The sequence below is a fragment of the Gymnodraco acuticeps genome, unplaced genomic scaffold (assembly GCF_902827175.1).
Source record: "Gymnodraco acuticeps unplaced genomic scaffold, fGymAcu1.1, whole genome shotgun sequence".
Lineage (NCBI taxonomy): Eukaryota > Metazoa > Chordata > Actinopteri > Perciformes > Bathydraconidae > Gymnodraco > Gymnodraco acuticeps.
This window is the reverse complement of record NW_022991959.1, coordinates 425,596-452,381: the sequence shown is the minus strand read 5'-3', so window position 1 is coordinate 452,381 and position 26,786 is coordinate 425,596. Positions and strand designations below refer to the sequence as shown.

At 41.2% G+C, this 26,786-nt stretch overlaps 1 protein-coding gene across 1 annotated transcript; it reads right to left on the bottom strand.

Annotated features, from left to right (window-relative positions):
- Positions 1-4,861: 4,861 nt before the first annotated feature.
- si:ch73-252i11.1 (uncharacterized protein LOC553517 homolog) lies at positions 4,862-26,001 on the bottom strand. Its single transcript, XM_034200715.1, has 12 exons — positions 25,579-26,001; positions 22,387-22,522; positions 19,250-20,015; positions 19,110-19,160; positions 18,197-18,326; positions 17,926-18,091; positions 16,086-16,206; positions 15,910-16,006; positions 15,731-15,803; positions 9,121-9,251; positions 7,298-7,449; positions 4,862-6,921 (listed from the first exon to the last, which is right to left on the bottom strand). Exons 1-12 carry the CDS (start codon positions 25,854-25,856, stop codon positions 6,290-6,292), a joined length of 2,733 nt encoding a protein of 910 aa, XP_034056606.1. The 5' UTR covers positions 25,857-26,001; the 3' UTR covers positions 4,862-6,289.
- Positions 26,002-26,786: the final 785 nt, after the last annotated feature.

Here is a 26,786-nt window from a genome sequence, read left to right as displayed (position 1 = left end):
CAGTATGTCAGACTGCACTTAAACAATAAACTGGACTGGACAGACAACACCGATGCTCTCTTCAGGAAGGGACAGAGCAAGCTGTTCTTCCTGAGGAGGCTCAGGTCCTTCAACGTGTGCACGAGGCTGCTGCAGATGTTCTACCAGTCTGGTGGCCAGTGTGCTCTTCTTTGCCGTGGTGTGCTGGGGTGGAAACACAAACACTAGGGACACTGGCAGGCTGAACAAGCTCGTGAGGAAGGCTAGCTCTGTAGTGGGAGTACAACTGGACAATCTGGAGGAGGTGGCAGAGGGGAGGACGAGGAGGAAGCTCGACAGCATCCTAGAGAACCCCTCCCACCCACTCCATGCAGAGCTAGTGAAGATGAGGAGTACGTTCAGCCACATCCCTCCACCACACAGCACCAAGCGCCTCGGACAGTCCTTTGTGCCTGTAGCCATCAGGCTGCACAACAAGGGGTCAATAATGTAATAAAATTAAAATTAAATCACTGGACATAAATATACACTGTTTCCACAACCCATGTTAATATATTAGTAGTAGACCAAATATGTAGATAGATACTGTATGTCACTATATGTACAGATGTCCATTTGAACTCATTTCGTACTTCATAATTTATATGACCAAATATGTATATATGCTGACAGTTATTTTACTCTTATTTTTACTCATCTCCTATTTCATAGTCTTTTATTATTATTATCATTATTATTTTAATTTGTTGTCTTGATTTTATTTTTGATTTGATTAATCTGTGTGAATCTGTGCTGTCCTGTTTTTCACTCTCACCCTGTTGCTGCTTGTACAACAGAATTTCCCCACGGGGATTAATAAAGGTCCATTTTACCTTAATTCATGTTGTTTCATTTCAAACCTTTATTTAACCAGATTGGTCCCATTGAGATCATAGATCTCTTTTTCAAGGGAGACCTGCAGCATATAGGTTCCACATGAAACATAAAACAATAAAGGACATCATACATTATATTTACAGGATACATTTACATAGTTATAGACATTCACAAGTGGCCATAGTATCAACGAGCATTTCATTTAGCCTAGCTTTAAAAACCTGCAGAGGAATGAGATTGCTCAGTTTCAATTCTTGCTGAAGATTGTTCCAAGCAAGTGGAGCTGCGCACATAAAGTTGTGCTCAAAGTGCACCAGATTGATGCATTTCACTTCAACATTTAAAACAAAATCTTCCCGGGGTGCATGCCCCCGGACCCCGAGGATGTGAGGTCCACCCCAAATAAAGCAGGTTAAAATAATTAAATTGCATACATGTTATTCTGATTGTTTGTTATGTGGATGTGTAGTATTTGTGTTACTGTATGTTCAATAAAGATGATTTAGCAAAATACACCTGTAGAGCCTCAAGAGCCTTTCTTGTGCTGGCAGACATATAGAAACATATTGGCGGGGCACACTAAAAAATTCCACGCGCGGGGCGCTCACATTTTGTTGGGCCCACGTGCCTTAGCACCGCTGCTATGACTCCATCCTAGGGGAAACACTGTACCGCAAATACAGTACTTGGAAGTTACTGTGTTTCATTTTACATTGTTACTGTAAATAAAAACTTGTAAATATGTGATTACCTTCACAGTATGTAACTGGCAGCAATTGACAAGTTACTTACTGTAATACAGTAAGTAACTTGTCAATTGCTGCCAGTTAAATACTGTGAATTTCACGGTTCGTTTCTTACAGTGCAGACACCAAAGATACATTTGGGGGAAGCTGGGTCGGCCTGCCGCAGTGTCCGTGGGCCAGACACTTAATCCCAAATTGCCCACAGTATTGAGGAAGTCGTCTTGGGTAAAAGCGTCTGACAAGTGACATGTAAGGTCATATAATAAAGAACCTCAACGTTGAGTTGTCCCTCCGTCCTTGCCCTCTAACATGAACAGTAGTTATTGGCGAACACATTACTGAAGATTATAATGATAGAGATATCTGTCAGGATGATATCAGCTGAGGTAAATATTTCATGACGGCACTCAGGCACAGAGGACACTGTCGACCCGCTCTGTCACTCATGTAACAGAGTGTAATCACAATATCATTCATTTCATTTAACCCACACTCTGCTGTGGATCTGTGTGGTCAAAAGCCAATGTCTTTAAACCGCATTGTTCATAACAAAATGAATCATAGGTTTCATTTGCTGAAGTTTTATGGTTATCTAACTGACGTCTAAATGATAGCATACCTTACCTTAGTATGACTCATCAGGCAACACATTACACAACAGGATCACAAACACAAAGCTGGATAAAGAACACGTTATTGCTGTGGATAACTGTGTGAATGAATGTTAAAATACTGCTGTGTTGGAGCTAATTCATTTTTGATGAGCAGCGATGATCCAGCTTCCAGCCCTCTGGAGGAAGACAGCATATTCACAGATTCTGCGAGAGACACCAATGAATTCCACATTTAAAGGGAAAGTTCATGGGGCTGTATCGAATACGTATTGTCAGTGTGGAGATACAGGAGTTACGACTAGAGAACAATGTTCTGCTGTGGGAGGGGGCAGCAGCAACATGGTATATCCACCTAAAACACATTTAGTTTTTTCATTGCTTTAACTTGATGTGAGACAGCTCTTCCCAACAGAGAGCTGAATTGAATGATATGAATATGAATTGCTGGTCAAACAATAATGCAACAAACCAGCTGATCAAGGCCAAGGTTGGTAAGGATGTAAAATAGAAGTTTTCAAATTCCTTGGAATTGGGGGCCTTGTTCACTGTGCTCTAGCTGGATGCTAGCAATCAACGTCATCATTCGCAGTACTAAATGACTGCTTAATTAACCCAATGGAATTAACAACGGCTTCATTTTAACAAAAGTTTGCAGGTACGTTTATTAAATTGGTAAAATAAAGAACACATGTATAACTTGTGTGACGTGCTGTGTTCCCCGGGTCAACTGCAACTGTGGCTGGTCCCTCAATCACTGCTCAGTAGCTCAGATGGTGATCTGAGGGTGAGAAGATTCCAGCCTCAACACTTAACTCTGTGATCGTTATGAGAGCACCATGCAGGTACTCACAGTGCAAGAACAACAACAGAAATATGCAAACTGAGACACAGCACAAGCGCCTGATTTCGATTTTCAGCATGCTACTTTTGCTAAATAGCTCTGAGCACATCATGTCATTTGTTCTCGTGGTATTTAGTCATAAACCAAAGTATTGGACAAAAAATACCTGATAGGGGATACATTTTCTGGGGACCATAAATGTCTGTGCAAAATGGAATTTAAATCCATCAGATAGAAGTAAAGATATATGAATATAAACCAAACTGATCAATGGTGGTATTGATCTTTTGAGATTGTACCTACATTTGCAACACCAGAAATATTTCAGAAAGTCAACAAAACCTTCTACTGACATGAGCCAAATACAGATCTGACTCACCTCCCTCACACTGGGCTTTTGCCACTAACGTTCTTCCATCTGCTGGAACCAAACTCTTATGACTCAGCAAAAACATAAACACCTCAAACACCAGGAGGGGCCCACACAAACCAAGAGCAACGAGTCATATGTAATGAATAAGCTCTTGCATACAGGGAAACCAGATGTTCTGATATGTGGAGGCATGGACGCTCCTTGCAGCTGGCATGTGTTCGGTCTACCGACAAACAGGGCAAGACACAGACAGGAAGTAGGCTGTTAATGTCAGTGCTTATTTACTGTCACTGCTCCCGGCTGTTGCATCATCGGAGCCACAGCCGCATTGTCCATAGACAGCTGCATCTTAATGGACATCGTACACATAATAAAGAAGGGTTTGGCAGAGGAATGGATGCCGTGGAGACGGACACATCCATTGTCACCCTGGGAATTGTCTTGAACGCTACTGTACCCAGAAAAAAGGCGATATGTTTGAAACAAAAAGGGAATGGAGCTGTTGGTTGCAGCTCAAAGATGCTAACATGCTGCACTAGAGCTGAGCTGCACACGACACATACATCTAACTGTTACCATAAGCAACACCTGCCACACAACCATAGACTGTATATAAAGCACCTGACCTGTGGTCATGTGATCTATTGATAATATAAATAGAGTAATAATAATAATATCCAATAATCAGGCATTTTGGAAACATTTCTGCAAAAGGAAAAATCTATTTGGGATGTAAACAAATACTGTATACAAATAATGTTCATAGAATAATAGTCATTGCAGTCAAGGTTTAACTCTTCAACTGATAACTTACCCATCTGTGTTTAGTATGAATGAATGCATCTATATGCATTTGGAATGAGATACTGAACAAATCTGAAGTATATAGTGAAAGCTCATCTTCAAATTAAACATATTCACATTCAGGAGACAAAACAGGAGGTGCTGTGTGTGTGTGTGTGTGTGTGTGTGTGTGTGTGTGTGTGTGTGTGTGTGTGTGTGTGTGTGTGTGTGTGTGTGTGTGTGTGTGTGTGTGTGTGTGTGTGTGTGTGTGTTGCTGGGAGGAGGGGAGGGGGAAGATTTGCAGGCCTAATGTCTAATGTCACAGGAAGCACCACCAGCTGTATTGATCATTTTTCCTGCGCTGCCTCAGCCGGCCGCTGGTGGCTTCCATTCACTTATGAGACTGTAGCTCCAAGGCGCACACACACACACACACACACACACACACACACACACACACACACACACACACACACACACACACACACACACACACACACACACACACACACACACACACACACACACACACACACACACACACACACACACACACACACACACACACACACACACACACACACACACACACACACACACACACACACACACACACACACACACACACACACACACACACACACACACACACCGTGACGTGTTTTTTTATTTATTCAACTCACAAAATCAGCAATGTTTGCAAACAGCAGAGTTTTTTGAAAAGTAAAAGCAGTGCAATTGTGAAGTAAGACACAAATTACACACACAACCTACAAGTAGCTACACATTATAATAATATAATTATCTAATTTGCACTTAGTGTAAGAAGCTTTACATTTGATGGCTTATTTTTGAATGCCAATAACGATGGTGTGGCCCTCTACTGGCTGGGGGCCGTGCAGCAGACCCCCTGCTGTAATAATGACTACATACAGTATGATATAGTGTTCATTATAACAGTCAACGAGAGAAAAGGCTATTGTAATGTATAACGTTTCCTGAGCATTTTTCTGATTAATTCCACATATATTAATGTTGATCCTAAATAAGTGCAATGGAAACAGACTTAATGAATAAAACATGACGTACTGTAAGATGCAAATCATAAGCTTGTTTTAAACACAGAAACAATAGTGGGGAATAATAACAGGAAAATCAAAAAGGCTGTGTTAAAATCTTGCTGAGAAGTTTTTTTCATTTGACGATTGATTTGCTCTGCAATTACGTCATCTTGCCGCCGCCCTCCTTCTATATTGATTTATTGGTACAAAATCGATGATCAAACACTTCAGTGTTTCCCCTACCATTGTCTTGGAGGGGCGCTGCGCCCCGCCAACGGAGCCCCCCACCCCTCCTGACATGCAAGGTGTTTAACAGAAAATCTTTTTTTTTTAAATATTTAAATTATTTTTTTATTTGTAATATATATATTTTGCACCAAATTGCATCTAATCTGTATCTACTGTCACTTTTCACATTGAACATGTGCTCTTTTATTAAATAAACTAAACACTTTCATTTTAAGAGTTTAGTGTTTTTGACCCTAAGAAACACTGCTGCACTAATCAATAACAATAATCCACAGCTCCTCTCTCTGCTCCAGAGGATTACAAAAATATATATCCCTATGCCATTTTATTTTACCTTTGCTTATTGTGTCTCTCTCTGAGAAGTCTTGTTCAGAGGTTGTGAATCAATTGCACATTGTCAATATCAGATTTATATTCCGCCATGACAATAACTCGCTTTAAAATAACAATAAGCAACGCTTCTTTAATCCAATACAATGACTCCAACTATAAAGGTGTCGGACACACATTTAAAACTGAGCATGTCAGTGGCACACAGCCTGTTACCTGGCTGCCTTTCAGTTTATCCCTCATCACTAGACCAGTTAAAGACTGATGTACCCATTACTCAGTTAGACAGGAAACATGGGGAAAAGCTGTTTTCCAGGTTCTCTGAAGGGTGCTGTTCGGCTGTCATTACTATATTTAATCTATTCCCCAAATGACTCACAGCCCTCTGTACACACTAAGCTCCATATTATCATCATGCCCTCACTTCATCCCTGTCCTTAAGAAATGACGCAGGAATCAGACGACTTCTTTGGGCTCGGGGTGGGTGGGGGAGATGGACTAAATCTGGATGTTCTGTTAACTGGGGTGGGTGTGGGAGATGGACTAAATCTGTTCTGTATTCTGTTAACTGAGGGGTAGTTTGTGGAGGTGCTGGGTTGGTATGACGGTGTACTGGGTTGGTATGACGGTGTACTGGGTTGGTATGACGGTGTACTGGGTCGGTATGATGATGTACTGGGTCGGTATGATGATGTGCTAGATTGATAACCTGTGACACTGAGTTTGGGAGCTGGTCTTGGTGCTGGTACTGGTGTCGGTGCTGGTACTGGTGTCGGTGCTGGTACTGCAGCAACTAAAGAGACCAGTGGGTGCGTGCTTTTGTACTGCAGCAGGTACTCGGGGTAGATCTGGTTTGAATCGAACACAACAAAGATTGAAGGCTTGATTTCATCGTCGACGCAGCTGTCGTACAGGTTGATGACCCCCCCGTCTTTGGAAGGAGGTTTGCGGTAGCTGGAGCTCCCTCTGGTGTAGTCCCCCACCAGCACCCGCGACACGAACATGGATTTCACATGAGAGTCCTCGGTGTAGCTGTGGGAGTATTTTGCGTCCCGGGCAAAGTAACTGCCTACGATTGGACAGAGAAGAGAATCAAAATGTTAGAATCTTTATTAACTTTTTCTCAGAATTAAAAAGAAAATGTTATTTACGCGTGACCCTAATCCTCTTGCGTATACCTGTTTGTCTATATAATGATATTAAATGTACTACCAAACCAAAGACAAAAACAAACACTCTTTAATAAAACTAATGGGCAGCTATAACAAGGGATATGGGGTCAATAGTCTGTGCCTTTAAATGTGTCTGCATGTTGACTGTGATGGTAGGGTGTTAGGATAACCTACTGTAAGTTACACTCCCATCCTCTTAAGAGCAAACACTTTTTATTTAATACAACTGCACGTTATGTTATCAAGTCAGGAATGATTAGTTCTTCATCTCACCTTGGCCAAAAGCAGTTCCATTAACTCCACACACTCTCCAGTCAAAGTTTTTGTGGCAGATGACGGCTACATATTCAGATTTAGTGCCATGAAAAAGCTTCTTTTCTGTCACATTGTGCCCGTTGTTGTTGTCCTTCATCTGTTTGTTCTTCCTTTATTAAAAAAAACAAGTTAGACTTTGAATTTAAATCTAGTTGACACATTGAGGAATGCATGCTAATGTATAAAGCGAGACTGAGTAACGTTGGGGGGATGGAAAGAGTGTGCTATATGTGGACACAGGTCGTTACTCTTTGTACCACTACACACAGAGGTTGCGGTCGAACAGTCCATTTAGCTTAGGAAGGGAGTGAAATGACCCGGAAGTCCCTCAGTGGCAGCCATGATAAGTGCCGTTCAAATTCTCTAGATGATAGGAAAGGAGGTTTCAAACTTCCTTTATAACCTCCTTTAGCTTAGGAACCACTGGACCTCCCTCACCGAAAGGAGAGGAGAAAATGCTGCCCCACAATGCATTGTAACCGCAGCATTTGCCGTCACTCAACAGTCGGCCGTTCACGGAAACAAACGATTATGACGGAGAAATGATATCATGAAAGTTACGGTGCTTATTAAGCATTTTAAAACGTATGTGGTAAGTTGCCAAAGTGCTTTTTTCTGAACGTTCATCAGTATTATAATCAAAAAGAGAAATACGAACGTTAGTTTTTACTGAAATGATCAAATAAAGTCAACATCTCACAGTCTTTACTGAGCTGTGTGGGGTTTGTTCAACTTTTAAAAGATGTTTGAATGGTGATATACACAGTGATAGATGTTAAGGACTAACGTTTATAATAAATACATTTGTATTGATTTTAAGATATTTTCATACAATCATACGTATTGGGATCATTTGTATTAATGTGGACCGGAGGGAGAGGGTGACGAGCATAAGTTTCACTTTCCTTTTTTATTTCAATTCCAACTTTGGTCCTGAAGAATATGTTTCTCTGTTGTCCACGTTCATAAAGCACAAAGCAACAGCATCAGAGCACGGTGCAGAGTCTCTAGATGAGTTTACAGTAGTCCCTCGTTCTTATTAAACATCCATGTTGTAGTCCGCTGCATAGAAAACTGTAGTTTCCATAGTTTCCCCACAGCAGCAGACGCACATTCATGACGTCCGCTGGCGCATCATAAACACGTCGGATAGTGAAAGTGCAGTCGATTCTCTAAAGTACGGCAGTCTCTTCTCCTAAGTCCTTTTGAATTCTCCTATCCACTATCCCTTAACCCCATGACGTTTCACTTAGAGGTCAAGGAATAGACGATAGGGTTAGACGTTAGGAGCTGATTGTTGGATTATTCGACTGCAACCAGAAAATCTGTTGTGGCAGCGGGGTGTGGTTGGAGTGATGGGAGTGGCTCAGCCGGAGACCAGACAGCTGATCAGAATCATGTAATCAGGCTCTCAGTAGAAAGCATGCTGTTAACCTGGTTCTGAGCTCTTGCAGTAGATTGGGTCCTGAGAGGAGGACCGTCACTCTCCAAGCCACGTCCGGAAATAGAGGAGCAGACCGGTGTTCATGTGAACCCCTTTTGTGTTGACGCTCTCAGTTTGAAATAAACGTTGCTTGTTTTCCAAACCGACCTTTTTCCTCCGTAATTTGTATCCCTATCGTGAGCTGCAACGCTCACATCTGTCTTTATTTCTTTATAATGCCTGGCTTTAACAACCAGAAAGCACATACAATGATAAACCCAGCTATCACACACACAATCACACAGCTGGATAATAAGTTCAGATGCCAAACACAAATCTTCTCAAATCATATACGTACAACTGAAAGGCTTCCCAAAGAGCTTTGTTCTGAATCCTTTCTATTTCCACGATGTCAAAGCCTCTCATGGTGTTACAGAAGAGGGTTTCAATCTCCATATATTCGCCTGAGGTGCGATGGAGGGAGACTGTCTGTAAACACAAAGGGAAAATAAATGATTATTACCTATGGCAAAAATGTGCATAGGCCAGTATAAAACAATATTGTAGGAGCTATCTTGATGAGCAATACAAAAATGTAAAAGTCAAATTTACTCCGGATCCTAATAAATAGCTCAGCCTATCAGTGTCTCAACCCTTTTTGTTCTCTTTCTTGCCTTGTCATTTGTATGGGTCTTCTCGTTTATAACATCCAAAATGAGGGTCCTACCTTTGCTTGCACGTTTCAGTATTTTACCGTGAAATGTTTTGTTACCACCCGTGTATATCTTAAGAGGCTCTATCATGCTTTTGGGGGTTTTCTTTTTCGTGTAGTGTGTAGCGCTCCAACACATTAGGTTCATCCCAATTGATTATTTCACCTCCTCCTTTCCCTCACTCGTGTCCCTTCCTCGCGTCTTAGCTCTGCCCCCGTAAGACGCGAGCGAGAGACACGAGGATGAGTTGGGATGTCCTCGTTCACTCCAGCGTCATCATAAACAACGCCCTTTACTTCTGCTGCGTGCAGTGTTATCTCCTGTCACTGGACTCCCTCCACATCAATCCCTTCAAACCTGGGATTTAGTTTCACATTGAAATGATTTCGTCCATCTCTTCCATTCATCTCTTTTATTATAGTTTTCTATGTATTATTTTCGGTCCTGTATTTGTTTTTCCAAGTATAAAATGTCATTTAAAGTTATAAAAGCAATCATAACAAGAATAATAATTGATGGATTCATTTCATTTTTATTTGTTCCGTTGATGGTATGCAAAACTTAATGTATAATAATTGTTAACAAAACATGTCTCTGTAAACACACCATTGAGCGAAAAGGAGCAGGGATAATGATGGTATTAGAGCTTGTTTCAGATTAACTTTCGTATTGGATGGTGTTATTTAATTTCTCCTACAGAGGAGAGACACAAATCAAGAATAGGATTAGTTAGGTATGCTACCCGTATTTGTATATATCCTTAATGTTTGACGTTCCGTTGGTTTTTATCCACATCTGCCTCAAAAACCGCAAGTAAGAACTGTTAGTTATTATATATATTTCACACAATTTAATGTTTTTATAGAGTATGATCTCCTCATTCGTTTAAGAGATTTATATATTTTACTCTTATTGAAGCACTTTAAACATTTAATGACTGATCCTCCTTTAACAGTCAGAACAGCTGCAGTGTGCAGAGGCTGTGTAGCTGGGGGCGGAGCTTTGATGCGCGAGTAGTGAAAACACTTCCGCGTAGTCGACACTCATGTATCCTCCCTCTCGTCTTCTCTGGAAGCCTCCTCCCTCCTCTCTCCTCGACTCCTCCGTGTGCATTTAAGCGATTGGGACGTCCTTCAACATGGCGTGTCCCCATCGATTTCCGGGTCAAGTCACCAAGGAGAGAGGAGAGAGGAGTCGAGGAGGGACAAGAACTTATTGTATGTGGTAGGCTAAGGGGCGGGACATCTCTAAGCGGTTGACTAATCACAACAGAGCCGGCCAGCTAACCAATCAGAGCAGACTGGGCTCTGGTTTCAGACAGAGGGTGAAAAGAGGTGCTGTAGCACAGGCAGTATGAGAAAAATAAAGTGCTGTTTGAACATTAAAGCATGGAGACATGTCCTAGTAGAGACACTAAATACTGATATACACCTGAACATCAGCAGGAGAGGACTCTTTAAAGTAGAGACACTACATACTGATATACACCTGAACATCAGCAGGAGAGGACTCTTTAAAGTAGAGACACTACATACTGATATACACCTGACCATCAGCAGGAGAGGACTCTTTAAAGTAGAGACACTACATACTGATATACACCTGACCATCAGCAGCAGAGGACTCTTTAAAGTAGAGACACTACATACTGATATACACCTGAACATCAGCAGGAGAGGACTCTTTAAAGTAGAGACACTACATACTGATATACACCTGAACATAAGCAGGAGAGGACTCTTTAAAGTAGAGACACTACATACTGATATACACCTGAACATCAGCAGGAGAGGACTCTCTAAAGTAGAGACACTACAATACTGATATACACCTGAACATCAGCAGGAGAGGACTCTTTAAAGTAGAGACACTACATACTGATATACACCTGAACATCAGCAGGAGAGGACTCTTTAAAGTAGAGACACTACATACTGATATACACCTGAACATCAGCAGGAGAGTACTCTTTAAAGTAGAGACACTACATACTGATATACACCTGAACATCAGCAGGAGAGGACTCTTTAAAGTAGAGACACTACATACTGATATACACCTGAACATCAGCAGGAGAGGACTCTTTAAAGTAGAGACACTACATACTGATATACACCTGAACATCAGCAGGAGAGGACTCTCTAAGTAGAGACACTACATACTGATATACACCTGAACATCAGCAGAAGAGGACTCTTTAAAGTAGAGACACTACATACTGATATAAACCTGAACATCAGCAGGAGAGGACTCTTTAAAGTAGAGACACTACATACTGATATACACCTGAACATCAGCAGGAGAGGGCTCTTTAAAGTAGAGACACTACATACTGATATACACCTGAACATCAGCAGGAGAGGACTCTTTAAAGTAGAGACACTACATACTGATGTACACCTGAACATCAGCAGGAGAGGACTCTTTAAAGTAGAGACACTACATACTGATATACACCTGACCATCAGCAGGAGAAGACTCTTTAAAGTAGAGACACTACATACTGATATACACCTGAACATCAGCAGGAGAGGACTCTTTAAAGTAGAAACACTACATACTGATATACACCTGAACATCAGCAGGAGAGGACTCTTTAAAGTAGAGACACTAAATACTGATATACACCTGAACATCAGCAGGAGAGTACTCTTTAAAGTAGAGACACTACATACTGATATACACCTGAACATCAGCAGGAGGGACTCTTTAAAGTAGAGACACTACATACTGATATACACCTGAACATCAGCAGGAGAGGACTCTTTAAAAGTAGAGACACTACATACTGATATACACCTGAACATCAGCAGGAGAGGACTCTTTAAAGTAGAGACACTACATACTGATATACACCTGAACATCAGCAGAAGAGGACTCTTTAAAGTAGATACACTACATACTGATATACACCTGAACATCAGCAGGAGAGGACTCTTTAAAGTAGAGACACTAAATACTGATATACACCTGAACATCAGCAGGAGAGTACTCTTTAAAGTAGAGACACTACATACTGATATACACCTGAACATCAGCAGGAGAGGACTCTTTAAAGTAGAGACACTACATACTGATATACACCTGAACATCAGCAGGAGAGGACTCTTTAAAGTAGAGACACTACATACTGATATACACCTGAACATCAGCAGGAGAGGACTCTTTAAAGTAGAGACACTACATACTGATATACACCTGAACATCAGCAGGAGAGGACTCTTTAAAGTAGAGACACTACATACTGATATACACCTCAACATGAGCAGGAGAGGACTCTTTAAAGTAGAGATACTACATACTGATATACACCTGAACATGAGCAGGAGAGGACTCTTTAAAGTTGTGACACTACATACTGATATACACCTGAACATCAGCAGGAGAGGACTCTTTAAAGTAGAGACACTACATACTAATATACACCTGAACATCAGCAGGAGAGGACTCTTTAAAGTAGAGACACTACATACTGATATACACCTGAACATCAGCAGCAGAGGACTCTTTAAAGTAGAGACACTACATACTGATATACACCTGAACATCAGCAGGAGAGGACTCTTTAAAGTAGAGACACTACATACTGATATACACCTGAACATAAGCAGGAGAGGACTCTTTAAAGTAGAGACACTACATACTGATATACACCTGAACATCAGCAGGAGAGGACTCTTTAAAGTAGAGACACTACATACTGATATACACCTGAACATCAGCAGGAGAGGACTCTCTAAAGTAGAGACACTACATACTGATATACACCTGAACATCAGCAGAAGAGGACTCTTTAAAGTAGAGACACTACATACTGATATAAACCTGAACATCAGCAGGAGAGGACTCTTTAAAGTAGAGACACTACATACTGATGTACACCTGAACATCAGCAGGAGAGGACTCTTTAAAGTAGAGACACTACATACTGATATACACCTGACCATCAGCAGGAGAAGACTCTTTAAAGTAGAGACACTACATACTGATATACACCTGAACATCAGCAGGAGAGGACTCTTTAAAGTAGAGACACTACATACTGATATACACCTGAACATCAGCAGGAGAGGACTCTTTAAAGTAGAGACACTAAATACTGATATACACCTGAACATCAGCAGGAGAGTACTCTTTAAAGTAGAGACACTACATACTGATATACACCTGAACATCAGCAGGAGAGGACTCTTTAAAGTAGAGACACTACATACTGATATACACCTGAACATCAGCAGGAGAGGACTCTTTAAAGTAGAGACACTACATACTGATATACACCTGAACATCAGCAGGAGAGGACTCTTTAAAGTAGAGACACTACATACTGATATACACCTGAACATCAGCAGAAGAGGACTCTTTAAAGTAGATACACTACATACTGATATACACCTGAACATCAGCAGAAGAGGACTCTTTAAAGTAGAGACACTAAATACTGATATACACCTGAACATCAGCAGGAGAGTACTCTTTAAAGTAGAGACACTACATACTGATATACACCTGAACATCAGCAGGAGAGTACTCTTTAAAGTAGAGACACTACATACTGATATACACCTGAACATCAGCAGGAGAGGACTCTTTAAAGTAGAGACACTACATACTGATATACACCTGAACATCAGCAGGAGAGGACTCTTTAAAGTAGAGACACTACATACTGATATACACCTGAACATCAGCAGGAGAGGACTCTTTAAAGTAGAGATACTACATACTGATATACACCTGAACATCAGCAGGAGAGGACTCTTTAAAGTAGAGATACTACATACTGATATACACCTGAACATGAGCAGGAGAGGACTCTTTAAAGTTGTGACACTACATACTGATATACACCTGAACATCAGCAGGAGAGGACTCTTTAAAGTAGAGACACTACATACTGATATACACCTGAACATCAGCAGGAGAGGACTCTTTAAAGTAGAGACACTACATACTGATATACACCTGAACATCAGCAGGAGAGGACTCTTTAAAGTAGAGACACTACATACTGATATACACCTGAACATCAGCAGGAGAGGACTCTTTAAAGTAGAGATACTACATACTGATATACACCTGAACATGAGCAGGAGAGGACTCTTTAAAGTAGAGATACTACATACTGATATACACCTGAACATGAGCAGGAGAGGACTCTTTAAAGTTGTGACACTACATACTGATATACACCTGAACATCAGCAGGAGAGGACTCTTTAAAGTAGAGACACTACATACTGATATACACCTGAACATCAGCAGGAGAGGACTCTTTAAAGTAGAGACACTACATACGGATATACACCTGAACATCAGCAGGAGAGGACTCTTTAAAGTAAAGTAGAGACACTACATACTGATATACACCTGAACATCAGCAGGAGAGGACTCTTTAAAGTAGAGATACTACATACTGATATACACCTGAACATGAGCAGGAGAGGACTCTTTAAAGTTGTGACACTATATACTGATATACACCTGAACATGAGCAGGAGAGGACTCTTTAAAGTAGAGACACTACATACTGATATACACCTGAACATCAGCAGGAGAGGACTCTTTAAAGTAGAGACACTACATACTGATATACACCTGAACATGAGCATTATATGGCCTCTTTAATTCCAACACTAACAGGAAGCAGTTTGTCCAGCAGAGGGAGCTGTCTCAGCTGTGGTTCATGTCAGCAGAGGGAGCAGGTTGGACGGGACCTGTGGCTCTGCAGGGGGGATGAAGTAATTATGGAAGTAATCCCAATCCATTTTATTTTGGTCTTTGTAAAAGGTGATAGTACACCAAAGAAATTACAGCCACAAAGCAAGGTAAACAAAATGGGAGTCTATAAAGGCTTTATCATACAGAACTGTGAAATAATAAGTGATTGGCCAGGACGTATCCCTTGGGCATGCAGCATGAAACTTACCAAAATATGATTTCATCTGAGTAACCAGACTGTCTTTTTCTGACTTCTGTTTTGTTGCTGTCTAGGAAGCTTGCTATTTCTAGTGTAATTCGAATTAAACAAGGTGTAATCTATGTGTATGAAAGTATTCTTTATGGCCAAACAATTGCCTATAGTACCTGTAGTATTAGATATACATGTGTAAGTAACTAGAAATAAACTTGTTGGTGTTTTTGTGTGCTTGCATCTCAGATCCTTACCCTTCAAAGACCTGTGACCTACGAGGAGAACTTTTCATATTCTTTGATATGGTCCAATATGATTGATGTTGCTGAACATTATGAATACCTTGTATCCTGTTTGAGAAATCTGTGTCTTGTCCCAGTGATCCGGTACAGTGCTTGATTGAGCGAGAGGCCTTCTGTTGTTATAAAGCAAAAAAGAATAAGGGTTAGTTTCATCTTATGGTGGTTTGAATAACAATGTTCCATAAGTTGGTCCAACATATTTTAGTTTGGATAACGCACCTTGTGTTCTTTGCGCTAACATCAGCTGCAGAGACGAACCGGGGCCGTCTTTTCACATCCCTCTTTGTGCCGTACTGCTTGTTTGTTTGGATCAAGTCTGAGGAACAGTGAAACGATTATTGTACTGCATTAATGTTTGAAAATTCAAAAAACTCCATTGCGCAATATTTGTTTACCCTGGAAACTGAGTGAGTATGTCTGTGAGCCAGCGCTGAACTCCACCACATCTTTGGCGTTGTCCAGAAACTTCTGCTCCAGCTCAGCGCTGCCAGTGTCTGCTGCGCTGTGCCCACCAGACTGAAACACAGAACAGTCGATTCCTCACAACTCTGCTGAAGGGATCGGTGACCAATCAGGAGCCAGATGGTATGGTATGCAAAAAGACTACTGCCTAATTGCCAACAACAATTGATCAAATATATACTGTCAACGTTAATGTCAGTCAAATTACATTATGAGGTGCAATGGGGGGAGGGTTGGGTTCTGGAGGTGTGGTTACAGCAATGTGCTTGGTTGGCGTGTCCTGTGCCTGGTGGTGGGGCCCAATGTGATATATTTTCATGGGGCCCAAAATCCCTGGCGGCGCCCCTGCCCCCACCCTCTGGAACTCCCTTCCACAACACATCAGAGACTGCACCAACCCCCCCCACCTTCAAAACACTGACCAAAATACACCTCTTCAGACTGGCTTTTAAATGTGTGTATTATGTTGTGTTACTGTTTTAATATTTGTATTGGAAAGGGTTGTTGTACGCTTGCAAAATGTCACTGAAATAGAGGTAAAGTGGCAATTCTTTGCCCATATCAGCTTTACTAGCTTTCAGAGGCATGTTGTCAGTATGCATATCCTCAGTTAACCATTGGCTTCCTTTTTCCTCTGTTTGCTAACTCACTGTTATCTATGAGGAACTGTTCCTATGTTCACAGGGTTCTTATGACAGAGTAATGACTTTAACCTTTGATCTGCCTTATAATGGTCACATCATTTACACCTCGATTGGCTGCTATCTAATGTTGCTGGCTGGGGAGACTGAACACCCTTATTGCAGAATATTTTCCATATGGAAAAATAAAACAGGCAGAATTTCTGTAAACATACTGATAAGAGGATCTTTAACAGAAATAAGAAATGTAAAGCTCATCACTTCGCGTCAATCGACAGGTGCAATGTCTTCTGATGTCACAGTATTTAAATTCCTGTCAGAAACGCATGTCTGAATTATAACCTCTATGTCAAACTAAAAAGGACTCCAGTTACTAAAGCACACAGATATTGTTCTAAACTGTATTAAAGTAAACAGGTATTATCTTGAACTGTATTGAAGTAAACATGTATTATTTGGGACTGTTTTGAAGTAATCCTATATATATAAACATTCTTACCTACACTCCATAAGGCAGATATCGCCAACACACACACCTCCTGTCTCCAGCACACACACATAAACTCCTTGACCCAGATATCAGCAACACACACACATACGCCTCCGCTTATCAGCATGCACACACACACACATACACTTCCCCTCACTAACACACACACATGTTCTTTTTCAAGGTTCTTTCTGGGGCCAATAATCCCAAGCACCAATATATCTGTGTACAATGTTTGATACCAATATATCTGTGTACAATGTTTGATTGTTTAGAAAATAATAGTTTGTGTGAAACCTTCCCTGGGAAATTAAAGGAGTTGGGTCCGGTGGAAGATAAGAAGTGGCTCTCCACCTCAAAATATATCCATATATACTGTTGTGTAGTCATGCAAAATGCCCCCTGTTTCTGACTGGCTGGTCCCGATACCTGTATCGCACAGCAGTAGAACTGGGAGTCCAGAGTACTCTGTAAACTTGTATTGGTGTTTTTTACCATTAAAATCAGATTATTGTTATAACTTTTATGCCGGTGTGTTGAACTCCCTCTTTTATCAATCTGACCAGGCTCATCTAAACGGACGGCGTGGAGCAGAGGTGGGCTTTAAGCCACCACTATTGTGTTTGCTCCTACATTACTCACACGTGAAGCATACATGGTCCAGGATGCATGCTCATCCTCCCAGTACCAAACCCACTCGGTGGTGTGGAGGAAGCTGACATCCACCAGAGAGTTTGAGGTGGAGAGTCGGCGTACTTTGTTCGCTCCTTGGGTCATCATGTCGAAGTCTACAGGCAGGTTGCTGCTACTGGAAACAGCAAAATAATCATTTAATTTCTACGATTTCATTTATTTACACCACGGAATAACATCTCCTAAAACTACAGAAACCATTGATGTCAGTGGAGAGTACCTGTATGTGTTCTTTGGGTCACAGTAGTCCTTCTCAATGGTCTCATTATTAGGTAGGGCAGTCCACTGATCATCCAGCAGCACCTGCCAGCTGTACGGCATCTTGTTGTGGGCTTTATAACATCGCTCGTCTGAGAAGACATGGTCAAGGGTTGGGCAATATGGCCAAAATAATGTGTAACTCTTTGATTTTTTCGTATCATGGTAACAGTATATATCAAGATAGAGTAATTGTTCTGTAACCATAACTGTACTTCCTCACATTGTGTTATTTTCTTCTTTTATTTTCCTCACACAAGACGTCACAACTTAAAAGCTAAAGGCTCAAACCAGTCAAACCAAAACTCTTTCAAAATGAAGGTTTTAACATCTCTGGGAACAATGTTTTTGAGTGTTGCAGGTTTAAAAGTGAACATATAAATAATAGCCTTACTTTAGTCAGTGCAATATAAAGTAATAAAAAAAATATATATAATCACAATTTCTGTTAGTACAACAAAAGAAAAAAACACGTGCATTTCCAGCAGGATTTGCTCATGTTTATTTCAAATAGCTGACACAACACTGTCAGAATAGGTAGCCATGTTACAGAGTTAGTCTAGTTCAGCTCAGAGTCCTATTGTGAATCTGGAAATCGTAAGTACCCCAGAGTTTTGTGTTAGAAATGTATAGTACGGGTCTCCAGCACATAGAACCTGCTGAATGCTAACCTGCATATGTTGGGCAATTTGCACAATTAGCATAAGTTGCATTCATTAGCATGGATTAACATTATAGCCTATGTAAATAATAGTTACAAAATGTGGTTTTGTGGGTAATTGAGGATACCGAGTCCATTTCTGACATTTTCATAATAATCAGTATAATGATTACTGTTTCTGATAATGCTCTATGATGTATCAATGATTACTCACCCTCATGTTTACAGTGTCCTTTGATGAAGAACATGCATATCTCAGTTTTATCTAAAGGAAACAGACAGAGGTGCGTTATAAAGCCGTTCCATTTCACACAGCTCTTTCAAAAACACTCAATGAAAGCGGGCGTAGTTTACCTCTGACAGGCCTCGGTCTTCTTCTGGCTCCATCCTCACTGTTTGCGTTGTCGCTGACTGACTCAGGGTCAGCAGTAGCCCGACTCCTGTTCAGCGGTTGATGGTTGCCCCTGTCGCTGCCTCTCCCTGGGACAGCGGCTGAGGTTTTATTCAGATTTGGCTTTCTGCTCTTTCCATCGTCGCTGCTGGCATCGGTGTCGTTGGCAGCAGCAGAGACGTCGCTGTACGGGGAGGTAGGTCTCCGATCTTGGCTCAGGCCATCTTCGGTGAACGGATCTAAGATTTCGAAGTCAGCAAAGACTTCATCAGTGGAACGGGTTGGCTGGTTGTCTTGATTTCCTCTGTTGCCCCGGTTGCCTCTGTTCCCCCTGAAGCCCCTGTTGCCACGGTTGCCCATGTTTCCTCTGTTGCCTCGGTTGCCCATGTTGCCTGGGTTGCCCCGGAAACCAGCTCTCCCTCTCCCTCTTTGCCTCTCTCTCTGTGGTGGAATCAGACCATCGGCGCCGCTGGCATCGGAGTCGCCCTGTCTGTCGGCGTACTTCAGAGCCAGCAGGTTGGCATAGACAGACATCAACGAGGGAAAGAGTTGGTCCGGCACGCCTCTGTCAGACAGGCTCTTTTGTGGCTGTGGAGCGCTAAAATCATGGTTCTTGGTGCAGCTGCAGACGCTGTTCAGGTACTTCTCGCAGATGTGCAATCTTGTGCAATTATCGCCCTCTTGACACAGGCCCAGCCGCCCACCACCATTGTTGTAATTATGACATATCTGGTGTAACGAGGAAAGGTTGCATGATTACAAACATGGTTACAAACATGCAAAGAAGAAAATTCAAGGACAAATGCTATAAATCAATAACAATACATTTAATTATTTTAATATTAAGGATCAAATGTAAGTCTATAGAAAGCTGATCCAGAATTAGCTTGATGTTAGGGTTGAACCTGATTCTGTTCTTTTTTATACAAATCAGATTTGGTCTTTCATTACGAAGAATTTACAATTTGTTATTTTCTTTTTTCAGCTCAGTGGGCAGTTGACGTGGATTCCTCCACGATGCTGATTGTCCCTGGTAATTGCATTTCCTAATGCAGCAGTGGAAGATGGGCTTGGGAGGGCCGGGTGGGGGGGGTTATAACCAGTACTCGAGTTGAGGGGGGATGGCATCCCCCCTGAAATAAAAACGGTCAAAATCATCCCCCTTCTAAAACTGCCATTCCCCCTTTCCATCGCTTATGTAATTGTATCAATGAACGTGGCACTGGTATTACTGCCATTTCAACATTAATTTTGCGCATTTTGAGTAAAATACTGTGGGCGAGTTAGCACGCACACACGCAATGACATTTTTACCAAGTCACTGACGCTATACTATGCGAGTGCCCTAGAGGGTGCTAGAGCGCCGTGATGCGCCTGTTTGATCGATGCCAGAAGCGCAGGTAACGGTCATCACAATGGCCAATCAACCAGGAGGACAACGCGATCTGAGGGACTTCATGTTTAAAAATACTAAAAATAACATTTCAGGTAAGTCAAGAGTCAGTAATCTTAGTCATTACTCATTAGTTTAGTCACCAAAGGTGGAATCTATGGACATAAGCAGCAATAACAACTTAGTTTGGAGTTTAGCTACGTTTTTCTCTCGTGTTAGCTAGCTGGTAAGACTCAAAACTGTTGATGAAATGATACCACCAGCACCAGAAGAGCTGAAACCCCTCCTTCAAGCAGTGAACACTCTGGTCATATCCACAGCTGAGTGTGAACGTGGGTTTAGTCAGATGAACATTTTAACCACAACTAGAAGCTCCCGAGAGGTAAAAAGCATGTCAGCCTTGCTTTTCATCAAGTGTGTTGGCCCTCCACTGAACAAGTTCAGACCAGAGGTATATGTCAAGACTTGGCTTCAAAGCCATTGCTTAGCTAACAATCCGAAAGCAAGAGCCAGAAAAATTGAGACCAAAAAACATGATTATGAAAATCTTTGGAAACTTCTATGAGATGGAGGAGAGTGGAGTAGGCAGCCATTGACAACATTGGTCCTATTTTGTATTATCTGTATAATCTTTTAATATATTTTCATATTTTGTAAACAATTTCAATTTGCACTTAATGCCCTGTTAAAAAAAGTAACATTGGGAATGTTAACATAAAATATTTGTATTTGAACTGCAATAAAATGATGACGGATCAATATTTTTCTAATTATTTTCCTCAAATTTTTCATAAAGAATTTACATAATGATTTAATTAATTACTATACAAATGTAACCCTTTAGATACCAGTTTTGATCGTATACCAGTAACTGCTTTTTTGAAAAAATACACTATAATTCAATATTCTAAAAACTATTTTGACTTTATTATTAGTATAATCAGTTGATCCATCAGAATAATAAATTAGGGACTGTTAACCTACAAGATTTGTACCATAGACTTCCATTATAACCACATTTTTGTATTCCCTCCCCCCCCTTTAAATTAAAGTGAAAAAAAGATTTTGCACTAATTGTCCTCTGCATTTGACCCTAAATGTTAGTGGTGCCATGGCAGCCCGGGGACCGTCTCTAATTCTGAGGTGATTCTGAAGTATCTGAACATCCATAACATGCATGTTGTTTTAGGAGTATAATAATGATCTTTATGCTGGTTGGTCTCCCACCCTCTGCGGGCTATCAGCACAAATTATGTCCCCATATGATAAAATCCACCATCCCCCCTGATTTTTTTTTACAACTTGAGTACTGGTTATAACAGCCTTTATCTGGACTTTGTCACTTCCTGGGACTGTGGACTTATTTCTCGCTGCGCCCTCCCCCCCTGTTGGGAGGGGCTTGTTTTTTGACTGACACAAATATAGGTTACAATGTGAATTATTTTAGCGAACACTCCCTTGATACTAAACATAAAGCAGTGACTTTTTTTTTTTTTTTTTAAATGGATTAATCAACTCATGAACCTTTGCGAGGGTGCAGACAGACTAAAGTTAGGGACAATTTCATGTTGGCACTACATCTTGGGACCTGTTGATCAGTGTTACAAATAACCTTTTTTCCACACCTGGCTGGACAAACATTCTGAATCAAAAACAATCTGATCTGAGAAACGTCTGAATCTTCTGAATGAAGTCAGATGTACATACCTGAGGCAGGAGCCTGGTGTCGCTCTGCAGCAGCAGGGTGCACAGCTCACTCCGGCTCAGGCTCTCCAGACCATGCTCAGTCAGCTTCGCTGCATTGTGGAAAGAGTCCAGGCAATGGGAGAATCTGCATCCAGTCCTGTCATCAAAAAACATAATACACCTTTCAGTTCAATTATTTGTTTAAATATTAAATATAGATTTGTTATGGAAAATATTAAAAATGTAACAACAATGCATTTAATTAGACCAAAAGGACATATTATTGTTGCATTGTCTGGCTAGTGCAGAAGGGTCAGAGTTCACATTAAATTGACATTATATCCACCATCTGACAAAATATCACCTGTTTTTCTACATCCATTTTTGCCGGCGTATTTTTCTTTATGATTCTACTTGTGATAGTCGGACATGACAACCTGTGCAGCCCATGTATTGATTCCATCCGATAGCTGCTAGAATACAAAACAACAGGAAAACGTCTGCCTGGTCTTCACCAGTGGCGGCGCTAGGGGGTGGCTACTTGGGCTCAAGCCCCGGATGTTTTCTGAAAAGCCTCGGATGTTTCACTTAAAAAAAAAAAATAGTAATGGTAACGGGAGTAATGTGCAGTCCATCAGAGAGGCAGCCGCTGCCCTGAAGAAGAAGTGATCCTTCCTAGTGCCTGACGAGTTTTAAGCTAATAGCCTATAAAGTTATGGATATTAGAAAGTTATTGTCATTGAAGCAGCCGGCGCCACAAGCTGCAGCAGCAGCAGTATCAGCAGCTGACAACAATGTGATCACCAGCAGTCAAGAAATGGATGATGTTTCAGGTTTGTTAATCGAATGGTGATATCTGCACTCTGGCTGACTGAGTAAGAAGTGAAAAAGAGTGATGTAACGTTAATCTTATAGCTAGAAAACATGGAGTAACCACACTAAGTATACCCTTATATGTTAGTATGTATACAGAACATGACTACAAATTATTCTAAGATGTAACGTTAACCCTTCATACCTCAGTCTACTTTTAAGACACTAAAATAATGTATTCCAATTTGTATTTTGTTTTTGCGCATAGAATTATACCGGCTCTCGTTTCAGTACACATAACAACGGAACCATAGCAACGGAACTAACAGGCAACAGTCAGAAAGGTGACTCTTACACTCTTTACGTCACAAACAAAGATGGTGGATGAGAATAGATCTATAAAACGATAATCAATGCGCCAGAATCAAGGTGAGACTATCCGCATCCTTTAAAACTCTACGCACATTCGTTTCACCGAAATAAGTAAACGACTGTATTTGAGTGAGTTAAGGCATTAGTTTGCTTCATTAAATGGTGTTAATGAATAAGTGTTCTCCAGTGCCTTTTGTCCGCTTTAAGGTAGGGTTAATGTTGCTCTCAAAGTGCACCAGATTGATGCTTTTAACGTCAATATTTTTAAAAAAAATCTTCCCGGGGGGCATGCCCCTGGAGAGGAGGCGACGTTCAGTCCACCCCCCACTTGTCAAAAAATAGCACTTTACCCCTGCACCCCCCCCCCCCCCCCCAACAACTCCTGGGCTAAGCCCCGGATCTCCTACAATCCTAAATCCACCACTGGTCTTCACAATGATCAATAACAGCAAACAGATGGTTGGTGGTGGCACAGTCCATAGGCACTTGGCTTGGGAACTGGAAGGTCACCGGTTCAAGTCCCCGAAAGACCAAGTGCTGCAAGAGGTGTCCCTGAGCAAGGCACTGTTCCCTACACTGCTCCCTGGGCGCCCTACATAATGGCAGCCCACTACAACTACCACGAGGATTGCTAAAGCGACTGGCACACTTCCTGAGGTGCCGCTTGCTCTGATAATTCAAAGAAGAAGCTTGTCAGCTAATGATTTTGCTAACAAGAAGACCCGTCACTGGGCATTTACTGGGGAATGAACTTCAATATCATGACTGTCAGCATCAGTTCCATAACATACATTCAAGTTTGAAGTAAGACATTCTTCATATTTGTTCAATAACTTCAAGATCAATCATATTATCCAAAGCATAACTTGTAACGTTTTTTCAGCTTTCTAAAGTTTTAATTATTGCTTTTTTGCCTATATGCTTTCTGATTTGTTGTGTGTTATAGTTTATGCAAATAAACATGACTAGTGAAGTCTTGTTGAGTTGTCTTTTATTATGCAGTATAGTAAGCACTTTCTCAATGTAGTGGTTAGAAAACTAAGATGGTGTTTAGTTTTGTCTTATACCATGGGAATGAGAAATACTTAAATAAACATGGATAATGTTCCCTTAAGCATGATACTCCAAGCAAACCTAATTTAACCATAGTAAAGTAATTGTAAGCTACAGTATGTTGAGGAAAGAGGGTCAACATGTGCACAGATTATTATTACTTCTATTATTACTACTTATACTTTAGTTCTACTTTAGTTCATTAGTGACTACCCTAATAACCGCTTCAGATCAATGTGTACAGTTGTTGGCTCAATCATTTGTAAATTGTACATTTCATAAGATGCATGAGAGACATGGATCAAGAGAGAAAGGAGGACCACAGAGACAGTTTACGTATACAGTAGGTCCCGGAGTTTTGCGCTACGCCCCTGCCCAGAATGCACAGCGCTTCCCATTCCCTATGGATGCCAATATATCTAAACACTTGATCTTTAATGTTACTTTATTAAAGTATAGATAAGCTGCAATTATTGCTCTTTAGAAGTGCTGGAACATGGATTTGGTAGCTAGCTAGTTTATTCCCCCCTGAAAAAACGTGAGCTAAACTAAACTGCAGAAGGAATTAGCTACGCACCATATTTAGCTTGTAGACATATAGGCTATCATTAACCTTATAAGCTATTTTCACGAAATCTTAAGATAAGACTTAAGTTTCAGTATTCTAACTTGATATAAATTGACTATTCTTGAATAAAGGGAAGAAGGGGGGGGAAGCGAAGAGTGCCTGAACGCACCACGTTCCTCCAGGCCTTTAAAAACAAGTAATTACATTATGCGAACACATCACATTAATAATAAACCTGAACAACCCTGTGGTCGTTTCTCTGTTGAATCGCTTTAACAACACTGGGAAATAATGTTATTAGGAAATCAACAATTAAAAACACTGAGACATGTATGTGGGGGTGCAGGGCAGGCCTCTCCAAGTGTCTGCCCAGCAGTCATATGACACACCCGGTCGACTGTGTTTACCTCGTGCGGGTGAACGGACAGGATCCAGTAAAGAGGAACTTTTTACACAAGTGCAGCCCAGTGCACGCGCCCGGACAGTCCTTCAAGAGGCACAGCCTCAGCCTGGTCCGCGCCACCACCTTCGGCTGACCGAACGGACAAACGAAGGCGAATTTCTCTCGGTTACTGATGATGTCAGCCGTAGCATCGCCTGAGCCGAGGTTACACAGCAGCTCCTCAGTGTTCACTGATCCCTGACTAGCGCAGATAAACTGTAATATTCCTGACTCTAGCTCCATTATTGTTCACCCTCTTCCTGTTGTCCTGCTCCCAGCTGAACCAGACCAACCAGACAGCAACTGCAGCTCTGAGCAGCTGCTGTATTCACTGCAGTAGGAAGGCTCGGAATCATTTCTGAGGATTGGAAACCGAAACTTAACTATTTTCAGCCAGCAGGAATGAATGATGTAATGCTGCACTCCTCCTCTGGAGGGCGTTGAAGGGTTATATGACCACATGCCGTGCTGTTTTCATATCAGTCAGATTCATATGACACAGTAGAGGCTTCTCAATTCTTAAATTTCCCCTCCTATCCTGGAGACTTAGTCCCGCTCACAGGAGATGCGAGCGGAGGACTGAGGAGGGGAACCGAGGAGAGAGGAGGGGAAGCAGCAGGCAGTTAGAGAAAGGAGAACTCCTCTCATCTGAGCGGTCATTTTAAAGAGACGTCCATTAATGATGACAGGAGGCACAGCAGCCCTCTGTCTGATGGACAGATGTGTTCATGACGACTTATATATTTACTTTGATTCATTCACCACAGTGCGGTATGATGAGACAATAACAGGCTACAGATGCGGACATATACACACACACATATATTTATATATACAATTTAAAGTATGAGAGCACTCTCATAATAACGTAACCGGGTCATTCCAGAATTGGAGGACATTTCATGTCCCCCATATAACAATCTAATAATCCATGCCCAAAATGCTAAAACATGCACTTGTTGTGTTAAACATACTTGTATTGAGACAAAATGTATATAAAGTTGTAGAAAAAGTGGTTTCAAAATATTATTTAAATTATCAAATAGCTCTCGAACATCCCCTAAAATGGCATTTTTCTCTTGTCCCCGCTTCTTGGTGACCAACTTGCATGTCAAATATAACATTTAAAATAGGGATTTTATTTACTTTTTTTGGTATTATTCTATTGATATA